Genomic DNA, 24,173 nt, shown 5'->3' with positions numbered 1-24,173 from the left:
AATGATCCAACAGGTTCTTTGGTATAGGTATTGGTATAGAAGTTTGAGTCACCTGTACAGGATTGCCTGCATAAAATTCACAAATAGAAACAGTATTACTACAATTCTTTGTGGCTTTCATTTTTATTAGGAATAAATAAATCCGATAAAAATTAAATAGGTGATAAGCAGGATATATTAGTCAAACTTTGCAAGAAGTGACCTATACATAAAAGACCCTTATACCACAATAGAAATATAAATAGCACCTTACATGTATGCTCCCATGCTCCCTCCCCTACATTACCAGCTTTCCTCTTGCTCAGTCTCAACATCAAGGATAGCAGAGATTCTACCTCTGGTAGCTTGTGTCTTGCATCTTCACAGCTAAATGCAATAGACAACTTTGGTCTACAATTTTGGAGAATGCTCCTGTAGAGGCAGTTTTTGATATATCTAAAGAAAGGAGAAAATGTCCATTTTGTGCCTCACGAATTAGTTTCTAAGCCATGTAACTGTCTTTTCTTGTGTCTGTTTGCAACTTAGGTTTCTAGAAGGTATTTATATCCAACAGGGTTTTTTCATATCTCCTATTAAATAACCAGTGCAATCCTCATCATCTGTGTAGTTTACCTTAAAGCCACATAACTGTTGTCTGTTCTGAAGGCATTAACTTGAATCTATTCATTATATGCCTTGTATCCGAGTTTAGAAAGTCCTGATCTCACATATAGGGTTTTTTTAATGTTAATTCTTTATTGTATCTGATTAATCTGTCAAATGCTAGTATCTGAACATCAATAATACAAGGTCATGCAAGCTTTTAGAAGATGTTCTGCTTACTATCAGGCTTACCTAATGACAGAGTAACAAATGAAATCCTACTTACTTTCTTTCCTTTTTTTTTTTTTCTTTTTTAAAGAAGCAGATCCTTTCTATAAGAAACAAAAATAACTGGAAAGTATTTAAGGACTGCAACTACTTCCAGCCTATAAAAATATAGGATATTCTAGAGAGTATTAAAGCCCTGATAGTTATCAATAAAAGTTATCAGTAAGCATTTGAATAAATATGGCCTCTTCATTTATAATTTGATAAAGAGTACCTGTGCAAGTAATTGCCAGGAAAAAGTGGTTTAGCAAAAGACTTAAGAGGTTTACTCAGTTAAACAACAAAAAGCTCTCTGGACATCTTACAGCAGAAGCATAAAAGGCATTTATTTGTATATGATTTTTGCATAACTTCTTTTGGGAATTTGGATATTATTTGTTAAAATAAATTTGTGTCCAACAAGGAAGAACTATGAGTATTTCCCTTCAAAACAGGTTAATCAGATTATAAATACTGCAGACATAGTGTCATTCAGTCACACCAGCCTCACAACCGTATGTATTATAAAAGGCAAAATAAAAGACATTCCATCACTATATTCAGAAGTTGCACCATGACCTATTAAGTTTAACAGTTCGCTGTAGAAATTACAGCACTACTAATTAAAAGAAGTAACAACTAATTGATAGACTGGTATCAGCTGTTGAGAACTTTTAACCACATAAAATAATTATATAATGTGAGTAGCAAAGGGCACGTGCTAGCAGAGCCAGCTTTTATAATTATTCAGTCTAATCCACAAAGTTTAAAGGTATATTCTAGCCATGGTTTCCTTTATTTAAGGTCTAGCAGCATCGAAGCAGGGCTCTCCAAGTAAGATTTCCACAAGTTAGAAAACCGGGCCATTGTAGCTCCATCAATGATGCGGTGATCAGCTGACCAACTCACATTCATTATCTGTGCTTTAAATACTTCACCTTTTCCATTAAACCGAGGAAGAACCTAAAAATCAGAGGAAGGAAAAAACAGAAATATAAAATACTTTCATTAACAAACCTGTGGTTTTTTTAATTGTTAATTTGTTAATCTAAATTTAAACATTTTGCTAAATTAGACAGACAGCATAGTGTCATTCAAAAAACAAAGACCTTCCCATTATTGTTTGTGCTGTGGATCAGAATATATTGCAAACCTACGTAGTAAACAGTCACAGTCATATCCTGTTTCCACTATCATGTAAATACTGAAGTAGCAAAAACCTTTCTTGACTCAAAAGTTTTTTCCTGAATAGTTTATTGCACTGTTAGTGCTCGAAGTGATGGTTTCCTTAAAGCACTCCCTAAACAAACGGCTCATAGGAAGAACATAGAAAAAGTATTTTAAATTAATACTGATTTCATTTCCAGCATTGATCTCAAATGCCTATATTAAAGAATTAAAGCCTGAAATTCAGAAAATATGAAACTGCCTTCACCACACAGAGTTCTGTATGGATTCAGCTATCTGGCTCATGAAATTAGACTTCATTATCAGAATACTTTTTTAGTCTCAAGTTGTCTCCTTGATGATAGCAAAAATCCTATTGCCATACTGCAAAACTTGTAAAAACATATTTACATTGTTTCTTAATAACTAGAAGGCTAAACATAGATGTGAGTGAAATCTAACAGGATTCTTGAAAACAAATCTGACCCTTTGGAATAACAAAAGTCCTATTTAAACATTTGGTGTCTCTCCAGTGTCATCTAAAAACATCACAAAACTTTTCAATCACAAGCTATGCAGCTTCTGTAACATAAAGAGGAAATGTTTATATACGAAAAACAAAACAAAGGGACACTCCACATTTCATTTTCATTACAGATGACCTTAGTTAGCTAGAGTTAAGCCCTCACATCACTAAGATGAAGTTAATATACCTGTATCTTTCCAAGTGCTCCAATAGCTACTTCAGGAGGTAGAATCACTGGTTTGGCGTAAGTGCCACCAATCTAGAAAAGAAAAAGCTGAGGGTATTAGTTAGCCTTTTTTTTTTTTAAAGCAGATTGCCTCTTGCATTAATTGCTATGTTTTGTTCATTGCACATTAAACTTTACTAAGGTATTCATTTCAGAAGCAGTTTTCAGATATGAGTTCTCATTTTTCCTCTACTTACTGTGCCAATATTTGAAAGGGTGAATGTTCCCCCAGTGAGGTCATTTGTTCCCAGTTGGCCTGCAGAGCCCAGGGACTGTAGGCGATTTAATTCGGAAGCAATCTCAAACACACTACAGACTTGAACATTTTTCACGTTTGGGACAATTAAACCTTGCTCTGTGTCCATAGCAACTCCAATGTTGTGCGAAGCCTGCAACAAGTTTCATTAACTGGACATCAACATAAAACATATTTTACACGAAAAAGCACCTGAATAATGTCTTCTTTATATATCTTTTTAACCTAGAAAGTGCTGTCTGTAGTAAGCAACTCCTCTATACAACTTTGAGGGGAGAAGGGTATGTAAATTTTTAAATATTAGCTTTCCACATCTGCAAAGTGCAAACTGATTTTAGCAATTTCAAATCCAGGAAATACAAAATCCTGGAATCAGTTTCACACTGAGAATATTTCACTTTAGGATGATTATACGGGTAACAAAACATGACTAGCAGATTTTAAAGAGAACACTAAAATGAAAAAAAAGAGGAAACTGAGTTGCCTTTCATTTGCTAGAAGGAATATATAATGATTCATCTGGGAGATATCGATAAAACAGCACAAAAGGAGTTTGTACTGCAAGAAGTATGTACACATCACTTAAGAAAATAGATACTTGCTGCCCAGAAGTATCAATCCAGCACCTTGTATGAAAATTAAATAATTGTTATCAAAACTGATTTTAAAATGACTTTAATACATAAGGGTTGAGCATTGGAACAGTGGAACCATTGTGCCATTACCTAAAAAATACTGTATTAGGTTTCAAATGTTCTCATTTTAAATGCTTAGCCCATCTTCTGATGAAAAACAGGAAATCACTATACTAAATTAAATCACTAATTAAACAAACTACTGAAATAAGATCAATAATAAATCAAATCCATCTTAGAATCTGGACACACAAATTATTTTCCAGCACAACATCATAATTTTGGTTCTTACAATTAGCTCAGACATTCTGAAAAGCCCTTGTTAGCTGTTAGTTCAGGTTTTCTGCTCACAATTTTTATCAGTAGTTTACAAACCTTGTATGTGACATTTTGACAGCTTTCATCCAAAGAAGCATTAAGAATGGGATACTGCAATAATCCCAGAGAGGCTGCCTGTTAAATATAAAAGGGGGGGGGGGGGAGAGAAAAAAAAGATAAATTTTTATGTTTTATAACCGGAGAGCTGCATGGAAAGGAAGGAACGGGAGGGAAGGTGGGAGACAATTTAGATTAATAACAATATGGATTTCCTCAATGCAATCAAATTTGGCCTAAACTCTCCTAAACTTGTCTGCTGATATTCTGTCATTATTAGGATAGGAGAAGAAAAAGACAGCTTACAAAAACCAAATATAGGTCAGACAGACTCATGAAAAGTGATAAGCCCTTTCCCAAGTATAATTGAAGCTGAATCTGAATTTGTTATTTCTGTTCCACAATTCAAATCAAATATCCCAAGACAAAAAAGTTATGAGATTCAGCAGCAATGTCATTCTTGGCTCTCCACTTAGATGACAATTATTTCAAGGGAGTAATATTAATTCCCGCTAAAAGACAGTGAGTAGACCAAGTGCTTACTTAGCACTGTAATTGAAATAGCATTACCAGAAGTTTCAGACTAAGCTATGAATTCAATGCTTATCTTAGACAGTGCATCAGCCTTCATTGATGCCAACAGTTGGAAATGGAACCATGGCAACTAATGAGTGCAAGTGCCTGGTCTTCTGAACAACAGAAGAGACATACTCATTCACCTGAACAACAGAAGAGACATACTGATTCACCTGAGGGATTCATTACCAACAAAAATATAATAACAGTAACAATAATAATGATGCATTGCACGAGAGTCATTTTAATGGAGCTAATAAAAAATATTGACAGTTTCCAAAATTTGTTTTGTGTAATTCAAACACCCAGTGATGCTTACCCCCATAATGAATAATGCTTTATCTGCTCCATCCTTCCCCATTAATATTTCAAACATTTTCCATTATATTATATAACCCTAACTACAATTCCAACAGTAAATTCCTAAGTGGTTCAACAAACAAGAGAGATTTTTCTTGTGACCTGTAATTATCCAGATGATAGTGAGGTGCTCCAAACTTATAACAATCACTGATCAGATTTTGGCAAAGTCTGCATAAGTATTACATGCTGCACATCTCACCTTTATGAAGAAAGGCATAAAGGAAAGCTTAACCCCACGACTTTGTGCTAGAGGTTTCAGCTCTTCTCGCAACTGAACAAGCTGAGTCAAATCAATCTCATCACAATAACCGAAGTGGGGTATCTTCAGGGCTGCACTCATAGTCTTTACCATTGCCTTGTGAAAACCTGGAAAATATTCACTGACTTCTTAAACCAACAAAATGAGCTTCTGGAAAGTTATGGGGAAAATTCAATTATTTGTTTCTACTAAACAAATTACATAACTTAAAACAAATGAAAACAAAACCCAACCACAACCAAAAAAGGACAGGGTAAACCTCTCTTTTAGATCAACAGTTATTCAGCACATGGAACTCAATTTTTATGATTGTAATATTTCAGATTATATTACTGCATATCTCTCCTATGTATGTATGTATTTGAAATCATAATACACTAATCTGCACTACTCTTTCCAGCCTCTTCAAATAAGTGCTACCTGAAAGGCAAGCAAAAAACTTTTATCTTCCTCTTTTAATGTGATTTTTCTTACCTTAGTATCTTTTGTTGCACTCTTCTCCAGAAGAAGTGTGAATACTGAAGTATGCTATTGTTAAGCACTGATAAACCCTTAAATTCACTGCACTTTGCCACTAATTGCATAATGTTTCATATTGTGACAAATTTGCGTGTGTTTCAGAATTCCTACCTGTTTCAGCATACATTTGAAGAAACTCGGATTAAAAATGAGCAACTGCAACTTGCAGCCCAACTCCATCCAACCAAAACATGAACAATTATTTAATAAAATAATAATTTCATACAACACCTTCTTACAGAGCATGTTTTCCTATTGCTCACCTGCATGACAATAACATGAAACACACTCCCATCAAAAGGAATCAACTGTTCACTGAGTAACATTTACTGGTAGTGTACTGTGAACATGGCCTGAAGATATTATATTTCATGATTTACCTGTTATAGGTTCAGTTTTATCTTTTCCTGAAAACACAATGGGTCTGGAAACAGGTACAGGAATTTTGCGTGCTTTGTCCTTTGCAGCGGCTGGCACGGTCTCTGATTTTGGCAAAGGTGGGATAATTTCAGCCTTCGGTGATGGAGGTAAAATAGCTCCTGTTTGTTTGGCCAAGTAATTGAGTATGTCTTCTTTAAGGATTCTGTTATCTTTCCCTGTTCCAATAACTTCACTCAATTTAATCTGAAAAGTACATAACGAGTTATGACACTTCCACTTTACAGCAATATAAAAATATGCTATATTGTGAGCTACGGTTAAAAATTATTCCTGTTACTGATCTAACATACCTACAGTTTTCTTTCCATTTCTATGATTTATTAGGTACTCAACATTCTTCAAATCACCCAGAAGGCCCACTAGGTGTCTAATTCCATACTTCAAGGAGGAACTATGAATACTACTTACCTCTTAATTAACTCACAGGATCAATAGTGAAACATTGATTTGAGGAAAGCTATATTTGTCACTTAATTTTCTCTACTTATTGTTTTCTTTTTCTCCTAAAAATGCACCACAAGCTTTCAAAACCAACGGAATATTCATAGATTCACAAGAAAAAAGAATTAGAAAAGTGCTTAAAAGATCACCTAGTACATCCTCTGCTCTAATACAAATCTGATAAACAGAACAAGGTAGCTAAAGCTGAGATTCCATTTTTCACTCCTCCTTCCTCTGTCCCAGGAATCTATTCTGATACTTCATTATTTTTATTCTAAAGAGATTTTCTTTAATCTCCAGCCTAAAGCATCCTAACTGCATTTTAAGCCCAGTAATTCTTTTCCTGTCCACCATAATCACCAGAAAGCACAATCCCATTCACAACAGTTTTTACACATTTGAAATGTATTTGAAAACAAGTGATTTTCCTCTAGGTTAATGTTCTCCTAGTCGGCCAAACTGCTATGTAAAAGATGGATAAAAAGCAGCAGGACCCGATTCAGCAGACTTACATTGTTCTCCATGGCGAGACGACGAACTGCAGGGGTTGCTAATGTTTTGTGACCTTTTATCTCTTGGTGAGTGTGCTCTTCATGAGACATAGGAGGTGTTTCAACAACATCTTCTTCTGGGGCAACACCTGCAAACAAAAAGAAAAAAAATTAACTTTACTACATTATAAGCATTTGTTAAATTCCAACCTCAACCATTCTGTGATTCTGTGACAGCTGAATTTTTTAACATTTACTTTGAGCTACTGCGGATGGGAACATAGCATACTAAAGGCTGCTGCTTAAGCTAAATTTTCAATAGGAAACATCTGGCTTTTGAGATTTTAAATCCTAATAAAATATCACCACTTTTTCCACTTAATTTCCTTGATTTTATACAGGGGAAAAAAATTATTCAGTTTTAAGATTTTCAGGAGGAAGAAGTAAACTCCTCTGCCACTGATGGTTTTATGACAACAAGCATAAAATATACAAGAGGAAAAAAGGGCTTACAATACCTTTTGAAGCATCGATTTCAATGTCCACTAACGGTTTTCCAACATAAGCAATTTCATCTAAATTGTAATGGAGTTTTCTGATGATGCCATCATAACGACTAGTAATAGTAACGGAAGCTTTATCGCTTTGTACTTCACAGATGCTATCAAACTGAGACACACTATCACCTTCTTTTATATACCTAAGAGAAAAGACACAGGCTAGTATAAAACATACTAAGTGTAAAATTCTATGCTGTGTATTCTTTTCATAAGTTCAGTTATGTACATCCCTACAACATGAAAACACATTCCAGATAAGACGTCAAATTCTACATAATGGATACATTTCCTATATACCTTTTGCCTGACTGCTCCACAACCCTTTGTTGTGTCAAATGACACAATGATTTAGAATATCACCACACATATTTTTACTATTACTTTAGTAAAGCAGAGTTTTCTTGACAGACTATAAACCATCTAAAAATAAGAATGAGCCCAGCTTAGTCTAAACCTAAGGAAGTTCTTAGTTTCAAATTGCCAGGATCAGTATATGATCAGTTTCAGAAAAGAAACTGAAAGTGGGAAACAGTCTTATATGCAAAGAGAGGCATTTTCACCTATTTGTACAAAGAACAAAGCACTTCAACACTGCCTTCCTTCACTGTACACTTTGGTTTTGCTTAATCCATTCATCACTGGCTTTTTTTACAAACAATTTAAATGTTCAAATCTTTTACTAAAGTAAATAGAGAAGGGGTATAGGATAAAATTATGTGGATTCTCCAGACTAATAATTTGTTTCCAAAGTTCAGCTTAAGTAAGATAATAAAAGACAGACCTCCTGCACTCTAGAAACATTAATCACTGAAGGAAAGCCTATATACTGGTGCAGTTAGGGCATCCCATTCCTTCCATCTTTTCCACTCTCAAATAAACAAAATGCAAAGCTTAGTATATACAAGGTTTTAAAATGTTGAAAATGAAACTTGAAAAACTTCACTAGTAACCCAGAAAACACATTCTCAGAAAAATAACTAATAATACAGCTGTTAAACTACTTGCTGATTTCTTAGTATATTTCTAGGAAAGTAGAGCTTACCATTCTTTTACAGTCACCTCTGTAATCCCTTCGCCAATGTCAGAAAGCTTAAACTGGACGATTTGGCCACATGAAACTTAAAACAGGCAATAAGGAAATATGGCATGTTTAATATTAAATATAAGATATCAGACAGAAAAATCTGAATGCATCAAAAATAGTCTACATACCAGTCATACACAAACTGCTAACATAACACTCATAAAACAGCAAAATAAAATAAATTATTTTATTATGAAAAAGATTACCAGCAGATGTTCTGAATAATCGCTGTTGATGACTAAACTTGAGGGCAGATTTGTCAAACACGCACACATATTTTGATTTTATGAAGCGAATGCTGCTGCACGATCTAACACGGTGAATGCAAACCTGAGGGAGGAAAGTCTCAAGTGTTAATATAATGGACTGAGGAATGTAGAGTTCATTTAATATTCCTGATGCAACAGTAATACTAAAATAGTTTAATTCTAGTTTATATAAGAGAAGTTCTTAAGGAAACACAATTATACTGAATACATACTGAATGTACAATAACCATTAAATTAGCATAAGCTTTGCCAGGTCTTTAACTTCTTTCGCTAACACAACACATGGGGAGATCAAAGCCACAATAACATAACCAATTAACAAAAATCATGACAAGATCTGGTAAGAGATTCATACTTGCTATTGTTTCTCTAAGCAATTAGTTTAATCAGGACACACACACAAAAAGCATACATTAATATGAACTACATCAGTCATCTGAAATACTGTCATCCAGAATGGATGCTGGAAGGGTCCCCTAGACTACAGGAAAAAATCAGCATATTTTTCTTTGTCAGTTCTTATTCCAGTCAAAGGTTGATCAGGAAAGGAAATTCACACCAGAGGGCACAGACAGTTGCCCTTTTATTTCTGTTAATATATAGGAGGCAATCATCTTCAAGCTTAGTACCATTTCACATCAATTTTAATGACATTTTTTTAAGAACTGGGTGTGAGATGGTTTTCTTTCATCATTACAATTATATTTATCCAGAAATCAACTTAAAGGGTCAACAGAATTTTCTGAAAGGTTCTTCAAACAAAACCTTATGCTTTAAAGCATTATGTAATCAGTCATGATTTTGGTCAAAAGCAAAGCCAGTAGCACTTGCATTGACATAAACAGGCATTTTATCATTAATCTCAACAGAAGTTAGTCCAGACCCTTTCTTATTTAGTAAGATTTCTTAAATCTAACATAATTCTGGTGTTACGTTGTCTTAGAGTGCTGTAAAATTCACAAAAATAACAATTTATCTGTAGATACTATCTCTAATTAATTTAGAGATATGAAAAAAATTCAGGTGCTGCAATGTACCTCAAGTAGCTCAAAACTGTAAAATTTAGAAATTATCTTCTTAGAGGAGCCAGAAAACAGCACACCTGCATGGGAAAGTTAATTTTAACTTCTTTTTCTAAAAATCCTTTCAGTAATTACAGAGCACATGAAACTTCCTGATTGCCCTCCCCGCCCCCGAAACTGTTAAACTATTTGATTTTATATTACACTTTAAAAAAGTAGATTATTCAGAAAAATGTACAATTCTGAACTGACAATGTACACATTTTCTATATTATTTAATCTAGCATTTCAAGTTATATTTAATATCACCTTTATTTTGGGAACAAATATTTATACAATATAATCTACCATAAAGGACACAACCAAAGTTATACTGAGTTACTTTTCAACTGCCTGCTACTAAGATTGTATCTACTAATCTAGAACAAATATTTTTCCAATTCCTATAATGAGCAAACAGTAAGCCCTTTTCACTAGTCCTCCAAAAAATTTCCTCTATTAAAAAAAAAAAAATCAGGTAAAATTACAATTTTAAGCTATGGCAAATCTTATTTTATGAACACATTTAACATTCTCATTCAATTACAGAACTGGTATATAACGTACATCTTCACAAGCCTATTTTCTCCTATTTCAATTGTGTTTTTCTTCCTGCTTGAGTCCATGGTTACATTTTTTGGTCCAACAAGATCCTTTTGTCCCAAACTTACGATAAAACTCTTTTCTCTTTATGTAACTCTACACGGAAAACATTCAATATTTACCTGTGAAGATGACCACAAGGAGCACATCAAATCTCTGAACTATTTCTAAACGTGAAGGTTCATAATGCTTTCCATGTGTTTTTAACATTTGGTAATCAATGCAGGTAGTAAATTAGTAACGTCTCTGCCAAAAAACCAGACTGGTTTTGTTACAGAAGAGTTTCAACGCTGTTTCAAATTATATTTGTAGAAATAATTCAAAACCACTACATTTTTTAAAAATGGAATCTTTTTGGTTTGCAGTTTTGCACATTCTCTGCTAAAAAGTTGGTGTGCTAGTATGTTAAAGCAGTAATACAGTACCCAATCTCTTCATAGAACAGTGTTCCTTTCTAACAAGGGGAAAAATTAAAATCCATTAAAATAAGAGACTGTGCTTATTAATTTCAGTATTTAATTACCATGATACTATTTTCTGTGTAATGCCGAATAAGGAAGCAACAAAAGCATATAAAAGACAAAATTAGTTCTAATATCCATAGCATACTTATCTACGTATCTTGATGTCTGTAAAAATATAGTAATAAAAAATGAACAAGCACAGTACTTGCAGTTATGTTTATATCACCACTATTACTCTACATGACAATTTAAAGGCAATAATGCCACAGTAAGATAACACCTTTTCTGTGTAAGTCTTCAAAGTGCTGTATTAGTGTGGTGAGAAGAAACTGAGGGCCCACTCCAATCTCTCACTGATCCTGAGGACACATCAGCCACTGATATCTGTTTGACTAAGACTTGTGGTTTGAACCAAGACAACATGGGAGCTGTATGCTATTTGGGGGAGAACTGCCTTGCCCCCGTTTAGTTCAGTTTTGGTTGTTTCCTTAAAAAGAAGCCAACTGTGCTTTTCTAAATCACCACTGATCCTAAAAATCTATTGCTGACCTTAGAACAAAATGTTTTTATGCAGCCTGAGGCAACCAATTACCTGATGAAGTAACACTGAATTTCAAAGACAAATTGAATAGTTTGTACTTGAAGGCAATGACTTCTCATTAAAGGATACTCCTCTATAGAACTCTTTTGACTTGCTGTCACATTGAGTCATTTTAGTGAACATTTACTTACATTGGATTTGTTTTGCATACATATTCTGTATCTCCAAGTGCATTGTTGCCTATATACTAAACCCATGTCCTTGGTAGCATGTTTCAGTCAGATGTTATTCCTCACCTAAATAACTGGCACCATGTCCTAGTGCTTCGGTAACTGTTATTTCCCTACTACTTAACACAAAGACCCCCAGGCTCCTTTCTTTTCTTTTTCACAACTTACAGCCCCCATGGACAACCACCGTTACTTTGTCCTTCTTCCTCTTGCTAGCCAAAGTGTTTGCAAAAGCATTAAGAATATTAAAATAAAGCCCTTTAATATTATAATAAACATATTATTTCTTAGATCTTATCACTGTTTCACAGTAGATAGTCACAAGAAGAATTAGTACCTAGCAAAATTCAAAATGTGCTTTCAGGAAACACACACTATAAGTAGCCAATTCTATAGTTCAGCATGCACATAGATAAGATGAGCATTTTCATCTTATCAGAATCTCCCTCTGGATTTAAGAGTAAATGGTTTAGTTAGGAAGAAAACTAAAAAGAAGCTGCTATTTTCAATATTCTTAATTAGTAAAATTATTTATATGTAGCCTAAAACTAGGTAATTACAAAAGTATCACTGAAAAAATTCCTCATTACTAGCTTTCAAAATACAGTATGAATTACTATTAAGAGCAGAAATAATAATAGAAACTAGAACTGATCCTTAATTTTGTTTTCACTTGGTTTATATTACAATAAGATGTTTCCTTTTCTGACATTTCACAAAACAGCAGTGACATAATTGGAAACCAACACTCTTCACTACAGCAGGAGGACTACAAGAAGGCAGAAGAAAGCATGAAGTAAGTCTTCATGATGTTTACAAGTGTCCTAAAAGGCAACCACGTAGATTCACTTCTCGAAGTATGGTAAGGTATCTCAACTACTTAATTCACAAATATCAAGGCTACTGGGATTCAAGGGAATACGTTTCCCCTTTCTGTGTGTGTAACTACACCGTCTCTGTGCAGACACGGTATGAAAAGGGCGCTGATGCATGGGCGGAGGAGCGGTGATGGCAGTGTAACGTATAGGCAATGCAATGAATCAGATGCCTAAGGAATAACAGAAGAGAAGGATGTCAGTGGCTCGTTACAGGAGGCACACGTCTCTTCCACAGGAAACATGGGCGACGGGGAAGACACTCAGGGAGCAGCAGCGTGGGGCGGAGGAAGTCTGTTCTGGGGGTCCCTGGGGAGCGAGGACACTCTGACCCGCAGGGAGCAGCGGGCGGGCGCCGCCGGCACCGCGGCAGCACGGGGCGTGGGGGGCCGGGCACTGCCGGCTGACTGGCCGCGGGGGATACGGTCACCTGTGCGGCCGCACCGTGGGGCAGCGGCGGGGCGGGCGGGGGCGCTGCCCGCCCGGAGGCGCGGCTGAGGCGCACGGGCAGGCTGAGGAGAGGCGGGGAGGGCAGCTCGGGCACTGCCCGCGCGCAGGAGGCGGCGGCCGGGAGAGCTGAGGGGAGGCGGCAAGCGCGCGAGCGTCTCGTGTTTGCTCCGAGGGTCTGGCCGCGCGGTCCTCGCTCGCGCCCGGCTGGAAGGAAGCAACAGGGCTTCAGGAAGCCGCCGCCGCCGAGGCGCAGATGCCGCGCACTGTCCACCAGCTAACCGGGAAAGCCACCACCCACAGGGTCCCCTACTCCCCTTACCAGGCGCCCCGCGGCTCGGCAGCTGCTCCTCAGAGCGGTCACGGCCGCCATCTTACTCCGGGAAGAAGCAGCCCCCACGCCCCGCACACCTCCCACCGACCAGCCAACCGCAGGGCAGCCACGCTAACCGCAGCCAACCAGGCGGCGGGCGGCCACCCTGGGCACGGGCCAGAGAGGGCGGCGGGGGCCGGGAGCGCGGGGCGGCGGCGGGGGTAGCCGGCCGGTCCCGGCCGCTGCCCGGGGAGCGCAGGCGGCGCCTCGGCGCCGTCACACGCCCACGGGAAGTAACGGGAGGGCGTCACCTGTCCCGAGCGCATCACGGGGGTTCGCGTAACAAAACTGCTGGCGGTGGTAGAGGGAGTGTGCCTTCGCTTGGCCGAAGCGGCGCGAAGGGCCCGGCCGTTCCCGATACGCCCGTAATAAAGTTCCGAGTGTGACTGCCAGACCAACACGCGCATGTCTCTCCGTGCTTCTTTTAGCGATCTCGCTTCTGGGGAAAACTATTCGCTTGTGACCGTGACGGCAGGAGTCCGGCCGCTCTCCTCCGGCCTTCGGCGGCGGCACAGGGCGCCGCAGGGCAGAGCTGTGCCCGCGGGGCTGCCGTCCCAGCCGCCGCTTAGCCGCAGCCTGCGGGGTGCCGCATTTGTCACCGCTCCGGCCTAGCGCGGCCCTTGGCTGTAGCCTCGGGACAGGGGAAAGGCGATGCTTCCTCCGGGACACCAAGCCGCCGCAGCTCTGCCCGGTGCCGGGACGTGGTCGTTAACGCGGGAAGGAAGCTCTCCCCGCCCGCTACGCGGCTGCCCGGGCGCTGGGACCCGGTGGCTGCTCCTCACGCAGCGGAGCCGCCTCTGCCGACCCACGGCGGGTGGGCGGGGAGGTGGCTCCGCTCTGCGCCTGCTCCAGCGCCGCCGCCCGGCCCAGGCACCGGCAGGTCGGGGCACCGCCGCCACCGGAGCGCATCTTGGGCGCGCTTCCGTCGCCAAACGTTTGCGGCCGCGGGGACCTGCTTCGCCGGGGGCTCGCCGTCTGCAGGGCTCCGCTGGGATCCCATCGGCGCGGCAGGGGCCTCTGCGAGAGACAGCTCCGCTCACCGCCAGTCATGGACGGGGACAGGGTGGAGATAGACGGCGGGATCATGGAAGGGGTGAGCACCAGCGGCGGGCTGGCCTCCCCTTGCCTCGCCCCGGGCAGCGGTGGCGGGCGGGCCGGTAGCGGCCGGCTGGGTGGGAAGCGCCGTAGCGCCTGACGAGCGCCGTTTCTCCGTGCAGGGCGGGCAGATCTTGCGAGTGTCCACGGCCCTGAGCTGCCTGCTGGGCCTGCCGCTGCGGGTGCGCCGGATCCGCGCCGGGAGGAGCCAGCCCGGCCTCAGGTAACGGCCCTTCCCGCCTCCTCGCGTCCGCTTGCCTGGGGGGCTGTCCCGGGGCGCGGCGGTCCCCGGGCGCGTTCAGCGGACTCCTGGTGTGTGTGAGAGGCCCTCCCGGGCCGGGGGCGTAGCCGTGCAAACGCCTTGGCTTGCTTTTGCCTGAAATACTTTCAAGAACAAACCCCATGTGTTTCCATTGCTTTAAGAGGGCCTTTTTATCAGAAAATCCCGCCTGTGGCTCGCTTGTATGAAAGGACTGAGCACGGAGGAAAGCTAGGGTATGAACCGGGCCCCTGGCAGTCTGCCGGCGAGAGGATTGGGACCCCTTCGCCCGCTCCCCTCAGCGCAGTTCCCGCCCCTGGCCCTGGCGGGCTGCCCGGGCAGGTGAGGGCGCTGCCCCCGTCGCCACCTGTCAGGCGCCACAGACTCACAGAGCCTCTCGAAAATGTTTTCAAAGGTGCTAAGCAGACTGCACGGTATGAAACGTAAAATACAGTTGAGGTCATGTAATGCCTCAGCAAAACATGGTTCACCGGGCGTATAGCGTTAAGAACAGTTCATTTCTTTCCTGTTTAGATTACTCAAACAAATGGAAATGCAAGCACAGCAAGACAGATACGTAGCAAAACTGTTAGCTCTCTTGTGGCTCTGGCAACCAGCTGTTGGCTTGGCTCCAGTTCAGTGTTGCCATCGTTATCCCATTGCATTTTTTTCCAAGCATTTATCACATTAGGACAAGCGACTGTTCCTGCATGTCATCTGTCTGGACCCATTCTAATGGAAAACGCACCAGAATCCTGGAAATTCCAGAACAGCCTGGATGCTGCTCCTTTAGCTCTTGTGAACTCAGAAATACTGTAGGAACTAGATCGATTTTCTGATCCTTTTTTGATCTGAAATTTGCAATTGTAGTATTTATTAGTTAGTTTTTAGTAGTTCTTTTAATGTTACATGAGTATGTGGTCTACTTGCGCATACCTATAACTTCGTATTGGCACTCCAAGGCCTCAGCATCTGTCTGGATTGGAGATCATTCGAGATCTATGTGAGGGGAAGCTGGAAGGCGGAGAAATTGGCTCAACAGAAATAACCTTCACTCCTGGGAAGATCAAAGGTGGAACCCACATAGCAGATACAAAAACAGCAGGGTATGTCCTTGTTCATGGATAATGACTGACCAGTAACTGCTCTTAACTGCTTTTCGTAGCTTTAAAATTATGACGGAAGATGTCTTGGTAACTTTAAAATTATCATAAAAGAGCAGGGAAAAAAAGAACATTAATACAGGGGTAATGAGCCAAAATCTGTGCTGCCTGAGCCAGATATATGTGACCAAAAAACTTCTAGTGTAGGCAGGATATGTATGAATAAAGTACATGCAAGTGTAATAGTTTTAAAATTATAATTGATATATAACTGGAACACTTGATTGATGTTAAGCAAAAAAACAGCTGTCCATGTATTTAAAACAATATCTCTTATTTTCTCACGTTAATACATTACATATCAGGTCAAATGCATCAAATTAGATAAGTATCTCAAATCAGTGAGAATGCTCATCATATAATAAAGTAAATTTTGAGATTTTACTTACGCACATTATGGTACAATATGGGATACTAGTCTTTTGGAACTGGGAACATATTCTACCCACGGTTCTTTGTGCCTGTGTTTCTTCTATATTTTTGTATTCAGTCCTTTGTTCTTGGAATCTGTTGCAAAACTGAGTAAATGGGTTTAGCTATGGAAGGCTGATGTGAACAGTTGTTTGGAAGCATAAGCCAGGTTAGGCATAAGTTAAAGATTCATTTAAGTTAAGAAAAATATTTTTCTGAGCTACAATAGTATAAGCAACCAAGCTGATACCTTTTACTTAACACAGAAAGATTTGAGTAAGCAACAATGCAGCAGAATTAGTAATTAAGCACAAGCAAAACAAAACAAAACAAAAGAGTAACAGCACGGTTCACAGACATTTGGAAGTTATTTAAGAAGACAAAACCGTGTTTTTTCCAGTTCAGTGGTGATTACTGTTTTCACAATTCAAAATAATGTTTGAAACCCCTGTGAGATAACTGTTTTGTTTTGCTGAACAAATTTACTTTTGGAAAATTTATTTTTTAAGTTTTTTATTATCTATGAAATGTGGAGAGATTCAATGATAGGGGAGTCTTGTATCTAAAAGCATATTTTCTATGCCCCTGACTTTTCTTGTGTGGGATGCTGATCAGCTTCTAAGCAATTTTGTAGTTTTCTAAATATTTTGTTATTAAATAAGTACTAAAATGTTAAAATTGCTGCCTAAGCCTTTTCTGCTTTTATCATCTGCTAGCTAAACCTACAGTTTTCACAGTCCCATCACTATACTAAGTAAGCTACATTACTTTTATTTCAAACAGGAATATTAAAGATGTAATTATTGTGATACAAACCCCTCCATATTTAGGCTTGCTAAGGACATGAAGTTTTACATTAGTATTTTTTTAAGACTAATACATTTACTTTATATACAATGTTCAAAATCAAATACTTATGTAAATGCTCTGGGAAGTAATTTGCCTTTGATATGTAATGATTCTATGGATTTTGACTGCACAACATTTGAGTGTCTTATAATTGCTTTTAGGAGTGTGTGTCTACTGATGCAGGTAGCAATGCCCTGTGTGCTGTTTGCTGCTTCCCCATCAGAACTTCATTTAAAAGGTGGGACTAATGCTGAGATGGCTCCTCAGATAGACTACACAGTCATGGTAGGGAAAAATTTCTTTGGCTTGGTGCATCTTTCATGCATATACATGCAATGTAATACTGTACTTCTGTTGCTTTTACTGCAAGTTTATTTGTAATTATGGAATTAGGCATGGGAATATAACACTATTAGTGTACTGTATGTAGAGAGCAACCAGTGTTTCGTGGAATTCTCTGAAATAGCAACTAGTCTGTTTGGTTTTAATTACTAAAGAAAATTTCACTTAAAATATATTCTTTATTCTAGAAGTACTGTGAATTGTTAAGAATTGCTCTTTCTATTTCCATAAGAAAATCCTTTTACACAAAGTGTCATTCAGAATGAAGTATGAGGAATCTCAAATGAGCTGTTTGGATGGGACTGACTATCTTTTTTTTTAATAATGTAACTGAAATTTTTGTGTTGAACTTTTTTATTTTTTGGAAGACTGCATAAAATAGTGGGTAATTATAAATGCAAAATAGATTCACTCTGTGTTTTTATATATGCTTGTTTTTCAGGTTTTCAAGCCAATAGTTGAAAAGTTCAATTTCACATTTAATTGTGACATAAAAAAGAGGTGAGTTATGGAGACATGTGGCAGAGGCAGGCCTTACTGAACCAGTATGTGAGCACAGAGGCACGCACACAAGGTGCCCTCAATCAAGCTGAGGGATGAGTTTATAATACATGAACTAACCTGCTTTAGCTGCCCCTGTGTGTACTGTCACCATAGGATGAATGTCTTCTTTTTTCGTTGCTGAGTCTTCAGCTGCTGTTTAATGTTTCCTATGGGCTACCCCTGAGGGAAGTGCATGCTGAACAGGCAGTGCATTACTGAGCTTTTTCTGAGGTGCCAGTTATGTTAGCGTTAAGTAGTTAATAAGATGTGTGTTATGAGGTAATACTGTTAAAGAACCTAATTCTGTTGTAAAGATTTCTAAGGCACACATCATATGTATTCATATGTACAGTATGGTTTCCTTATGATCTTTGCATTTAATTATATCAGATTACTGTTTCTAAATAGGGGCTACTATCCTCAGGGAGGTGGTGAAGTTGTAGTCCAGATGTCACCGGTCAAAGAGCTGAGCCCAATAAACTTAACAGAACGTGGCACAGTGACAAAGATATATGGAAGAGCATTTGTTGCTGGAGCGCTGCCTATAAAAGTAAGTGTTGACAATAGCTCTGGTAGTATCCAACTTCATATATCTATGTAAAATTGCATGTAATCTGCTTAACATACCTCTACTGTTCCTGTATTCTGCAGTCTTTTACATGCAAACTAAGTAGCCTTATTAAAGGGTTTCAATTATTCAGGCCGTAGAATAGAATTTTGGACACTTCTAAAATGCATTTATTGCACAGCAATATGGTAACAGCTAAAACAGGAAATGAGAACGGTATCCCTGATATCCTTCATATGACTGTTCAAAAGTCTTTAGCGTATATTGAGGGGTATCTTCTATCTGATTTACGTATCATTTGTATTTACGCGGATTAGTTTATACCTGAAATCATGGCCCTTGTTCATAGATTTATGGGTAAGTTATAGTGCACTGTAATAGGCAGAGGTTAGACTACATAAAATTTTTCAACCATTGCTAAGGGTATTAGATAGAACAAGTTAAGGGTAGGTTTAACCAAAGATAAAACAGGGAGAAATTTGCTCCTTTGTACCCCCTTCTTTCTATTATTCCTATCCTGTCTGTGTTTATAGAGAATGAGTGGTGGGATCTCCTTAAGGCTCCTTCTCCCACACAGGCTGGGAATTAGTAGAGGAAGGAAGAGGAGAAACTGAGTTACTTTTTGAAGAGCTGTGCTGGTTTTGGTCTTAAAATCTCCAAACCTATGAATATTGGCTGTGATTGGATCACAAGGATGGGATAAGCACTTCATCTGCCCCCACCTGCCTGTGATTTTAAAATTGTTATTTTACATATTATATCTTATAGAGTATATCCTGTACATAATAATTGTGGGTTTGTGGGTGTTTGGGTTTTTTTAACAATCTAATGTCTTGAGATAATCAAGACTAAAATCAAATCTTTCTCCCTATGAATGGAGAAAAGTTCTTGAATTTTTATTGATATTGAAGCTTCTACATGCATCACTACAATTGTCATTTGTTCAGCCTTTAATGTTACCTTAATTTTGTGGGAAAATTCTCGGAAGAGATTATGTTCCGTGCTTGCTTGTAGTGGTTTTATAACAATCCTTTGTTTTTCTAATTAATAAAGTAGCCCCTTTATTCAGGGATTCACTGTAATAATTAGACTTATGAGGAAAAAGCATTACTATGGTTACATAATTTAATTACTGTTTTTATCTCTTATCTTGTTAGCTGGCAAAAGACATGTCAGCAGCAGCAGTGAGATGCATCAGAAAAGAAATCAGAGATCTTTACATTAACATTCAGCCTGTTCGAGAACCTGATGATCAAGCCTTTGGGACTGGAAGTGGAATAATGTAAGATGAGGCCAAACTTTTTATTGATATTTGTAACCTTGTTGGTTGATTAGCTAGATCTTGATTACATATTTGATAAATAAAGTGTGATGTGAGTGATTTTGTTTTTAATAATGATTCTGTTTTTTTTCTGCTTAGCGTTGTTGCGGAGACTTCAACAGGTTGTTTGTTAGCTGGGTCATCACTTGGCAAGAGAGGTAATAAGAGTTCCATGAGGTATACCTCTTTCAGATTTAACTTAATATACTGTTAACGAATAGGAATCTGAAGTATAATGTATTCAAAGACATGGTGCTTTGAGTGTTGCATTTTTAAATGGATGTTGTTTAGTAATAAAGGACAGTGGAAATGAGCAGATTTTAAACGTAGGAAATGGAATCTTACACTTTGTACACTGTGCTTCTGCATAGTGACAAAAATTACAAAATTGTTAAACTCATCTTTTATCAGAATGCATTGTTAAGGATCACTGAGCTGAAAATGCTTCTGGACTTCAAGAACATACAGTCTTTGTGGTTTACCTGTGAAGTTTTTGTTCAACAGTGAATTTAGATGTGTGTCTAGATTAAAAGGAATAGAAGTGATTTTTTTTTTTTAAATGGTTTGAATAAAATGTTTCTCTAAGTGGGGCTACTTTTTTTCCACTGCTTAGGAAGTATGAACTATATGTCATCATAAGATGGGAGGGGTTTTTTAAGCAGACATTTAAGGCAACAGCATGGGAATAAGGTTTAAAAAGTTTATAATTTCTTGATTATTTTTTTTCCTTCTGTATTTTTAAAATGTTAAATAATAATTGGCAGCATCCTAATCTCCTGGATTTCTCTGTTAGGAAAGAATTCTGACAAGGTTGGCATTGAAGCAGCTGAGACACTGCTTAGGAATCTTAAACATGGTGGAACTGTGGATGATTCTCTGCAAGACCAAGTAAGGCTCCTGTATGTGTTTACATGAAGTTGAAGTAGCAGGAACATGCATGTATGTATTACTTGTAAAGAATATAAATCTGAACAGGGAATGAATGAGATGTAGATTTCAAACTTAGACTGTATCTCCACAGGTAGGTGTGGCTTTACAGAATTATTTGATAATTAGAAGCCTTAAGAGGTTTCCGGGTGTGGTCACAACATCACTAGGATTAGCAAATTACATACAGTTCCTAGGAACCACAGATGCATCTGGCTTTGCACCAACATCCTTGAATTTTCCTTTCCTGTAAATCTTAGTAGGTATGGAAGAAAGAGGTAAGAATTGGCTTCTATTTGGCACTCCATGTAGTGGAGTAAAAATACTGTCATTCTTAATATGTAACCAGGGAGCTAAGTGAACCTAATAGAGAATAGAATATCTAGGATGTGCTCCCGTTTGTCTTGCTCACCTAATTTAATTTGAGAATGAAGACCCTCCACGATCTTATTTTCGACAACACAGCCTGATGAGAATCTTGGGCTGCTCTAGACAGGATGATGTTACCTCTTAGCTGTAAACAGCTGGCCACACATTACTATTATGTAGTATAAAAGGAAGTATTTAGGTCTTGGACTCATCCTACTTATTTCAAAGCATGCGCAGTACATTTAGTGGAAACATGCCACGGTTAGATTCAGTATGTGTGGGAACTGCTCAGAGTTATATCGCGCTTTACAGAGTACTTGTCATGGTGATGGCTGTAAATCAAATCAGGTTTTTTTAATTATCTATCTGGCAAATATGTGATCAGGAAGTGTTAGAATTAAAAAACCTCTTCCTGAGTTTTTCTCTCCAAAAAGGTAAGCTACCAATCTGGAGTCTGACAGGACTTTGAGGAATTTCAGGGCAGGAGGGCGAGAGAGAGCAAACTTAAATGTAGTAACAGGAATTCAGTGGCAAACTCCACTGTGGAAAAGTAGCAGCCCTTCTGTAATAGGCACTACAATAGTAATTTCCCAGCTTCTTGAGCCTTGGATCACTCTTAACACTCAGCATCATGAACTTCTGTGAAACTTGGCAGACCACATTTTTACATCTACAGACATTTTGCATGTTTTTCCTTTTTTTTTTTTTTAATCCATAAGTTCCTAGGATCTGAAAAGTTACTTAATTATTACCTTTCTCTCCCTTTCAGCTGATCATTTTTATGGCGCTAGCAAAGGGGGTGTCTAGAGTGAAAAGTGGACCAATTACACTTCATACTCAAACAGCCATACACTTTGCAGAGCAGCTAACAAAGGTGAGTCCACAAGTTCAGGAAGTTTTACCTATCGGTTGTCTTCCAGTAACTAGACAACGTACAGTTTAGCAGGCATTTTGAACTGAACTTGATCATGGAGGACAAACATTGAGAAAATAATTGCTGCAATATTTATATGGGAGTTTACTTGTTGAAAGTGAACATACTTTGGAGTTAAATGCCTTATAATGGTTAGATACTTTTACCACCTTTATTTAAATGTGTTTTAATGAAACCAGTCAAAGCTGTAATATACGTAAACACATGGCAATATGATTATTGGGCATCAGGTATTGAGTGTTTAAACTTATGTATGTTACAACTTTATTAGTTATATATTTCTAATCCTGTTTTAGGCCAAATTTACTGTGACAAAATCAGAAGAGGAAGATCCCAGTGAAGATACCTACATCATTGAGTGCCAAGGAATGGGGATGATAAACCCAAATTTATAGGGTTTTTTAAAAAAAAAGCAGCAAGTTGACAAAAGCAAAACTCAACATACCTCAACGATGTATTGCACTACGTTTGAATGATGTATAATAATATGCATGTGAACAGGAGGAGCCCTCTGTCACATCTGAGTGATTTAACGTCAAGGATTATGTCGACTTTTTCCTTGGTGTGCTGGGAATCTGTGGTGTGAAAAAGGAAAACTTTAATTATTTTTTTTTTTTTTCACTCTTAGCAGCAAAATGAGTACAGACAGGACAGCAAACAGAATACTTTGTATGTATTTGAGAGCTTCAATTAGAAGCTTTGAAAATTTGGATTCACCAAAGTAGAAAGTAACTATTTCAGTCCTGAAAAAATACTGTTACATTCTTTCTCCTTTAAAAAAATGCAAGTTTTATTCTTTGGGAACCTTTATGTTATGAGGTATATGGAATGAAGTGCACCATCAAATCTGTATCGCTGTTCTTCCTTAACCATTTTGCTTAAATTGTTCGTGAGGTAATAATAAAGCAGCATCACTATATGAAAGCCTCGTATTTATATTTGCTGTTACCTCAGCAGGTTGTGTTAGTGGGAGATGGATACAAAGTAACTTTTCAGAAGCAAAATTTCTCTCTCTCTCTGTGGAAAGAACACTCAATGCATAAAATGATCTTCTTTTAAATATTTTCTTTTCATCTATTTTAAAAATCCTTGTCAGGCAAGCTAAAACAATGTACGACATTACATCCCAAACGCAAAATGCTATGATTGGATTTCCCGTCTACAGTTGTCCTTATTAGCGTACTAACTAGGTCTACATTTTCACCAAGCTGTTGTTGTTTGTTCTTTTTAAAGGGAGTACTTAATTTCAGCTGAGATTAGGGAGCTGTTGAACATACATAGATACACAGGGATACGTACATGTATGTACACTGAGCACTACCTATACACACAGTTGTATTTAGGCACATAAAATCCAGTTGCGTTATCCCCCATCTGTGGATTAAGTAAGGAAGACCTTCTGCTAATCTGGCCTTGATTGTGCTACAAAAGCTTTTTCTGAAGTAAAAGGAAGATAAGAGACAGGGCATAATTTGTTTTGCATATGAACTGAATCACAGAGTTGGAATCACTTAACCAAGACTATATAAATGCACTCTGGAAGCTTGAATTGATTTCCAGGTTTTCCACAGCCCAGTCTGCAGCCTTTGCGCTAAGATCTTTTTTTCCTCATTTGTGACTATTGAACCTGACAGCTGAAGATGTAACTTGAAGTATCATTTGTCTTACTCATTAAGATAATTGCATTACTGTGCATTTCTAACACGAAAAAAATCCTTTGCTGATATACAAAAACATTCACCAACTATATTCTTAAGAATA

The 24,173-nt window shown here is 38.5% G+C and overlaps 2 protein-coding genes across 3 annotated transcripts; one reads left to right on the top strand and one right to left on the bottom strand.

Annotated features, from left to right (window-relative positions):
• Window positions 1–81: 81 nt before the first annotated feature.
• On the bottom strand, window positions 82–13,650 carry DBT (dihydrolipoamide branched chain transacylase E2). Of its 2 annotated transcripts, XM_059821848.1 has the most exons (11): window positions 13,581–13,650; window positions 8,975–9,098; window positions 8,727–8,802; window positions 7,643–7,824; window positions 7,146–7,273; window positions 6,132–6,375; window positions 5,173–5,339; window positions 4,035–4,112; window positions 2,966–3,157; window positions 2,730–2,801; window positions 82–1,812 (listed from the first exon to the last, which is right to left on the bottom strand). In XM_059821848.1, the coding sequence occupies exons 1-11, from the start codon at window positions 13,629–13,631 to the stop codon at window positions 1,645–1,647; spliced, it is 1,482 nt and encodes a 493-aa protein (XP_059677831.1). In that variant the 5' UTR covers window positions 13,632–13,650; the 3' UTR covers window positions 82–1,644. The 2 variants fall into 2 exon arrangements, with proteins under 2 accessions (XP_059677831.1, XP_059677832.1); XM_059821849.1 differs by lacking the exons at window positions 8,727–8,802; window positions 13,581–13,650 and having other exon boundaries at window positions 8,975–8,993.
• Window positions 13,651–14,660: 1,010 nt separating this feature from the next.
• On the top strand, window positions 14,661–23,315 carry RTCA (RNA 3'-terminal phosphate cyclase). Its single transcript, XM_059821925.1, has 11 exons — window positions 14,661–14,724; window positions 14,849–14,949; window positions 15,948–16,091; window positions 17,570–17,693; window positions 18,193–18,251; window positions 18,702–18,843; window positions 20,019–20,143; window positions 20,282–20,340; window positions 20,976–21,070; window positions 22,248–22,352; window positions 22,709–23,315. Exons 1-11 carry the CDS (start codon window positions 14,680–14,682, stop codon window positions 22,805–22,807), a joined length of 1,098 nt encoding a protein of 365 aa, XP_059677908.1. The 5' UTR covers window positions 14,661–14,679; the 3' UTR covers window positions 22,808–23,315.
• Window positions 23,316–24,173: the final 858 nt, after the last annotated feature.

This window comes from Gavia stellata, chromosome 10, assembly GCF_030936135.1.
Source record: "Gavia stellata isolate bGavSte3 chromosome 10, bGavSte3.hap2, whole genome shotgun sequence".
NCBI lineage: Eukaryota > Metazoa > Chordata > Aves > Gaviiformes > Gaviidae > Gavia > Gavia stellata.
This window is presented reverse-complemented; position numbering and strand designations above follow the sequence as displayed.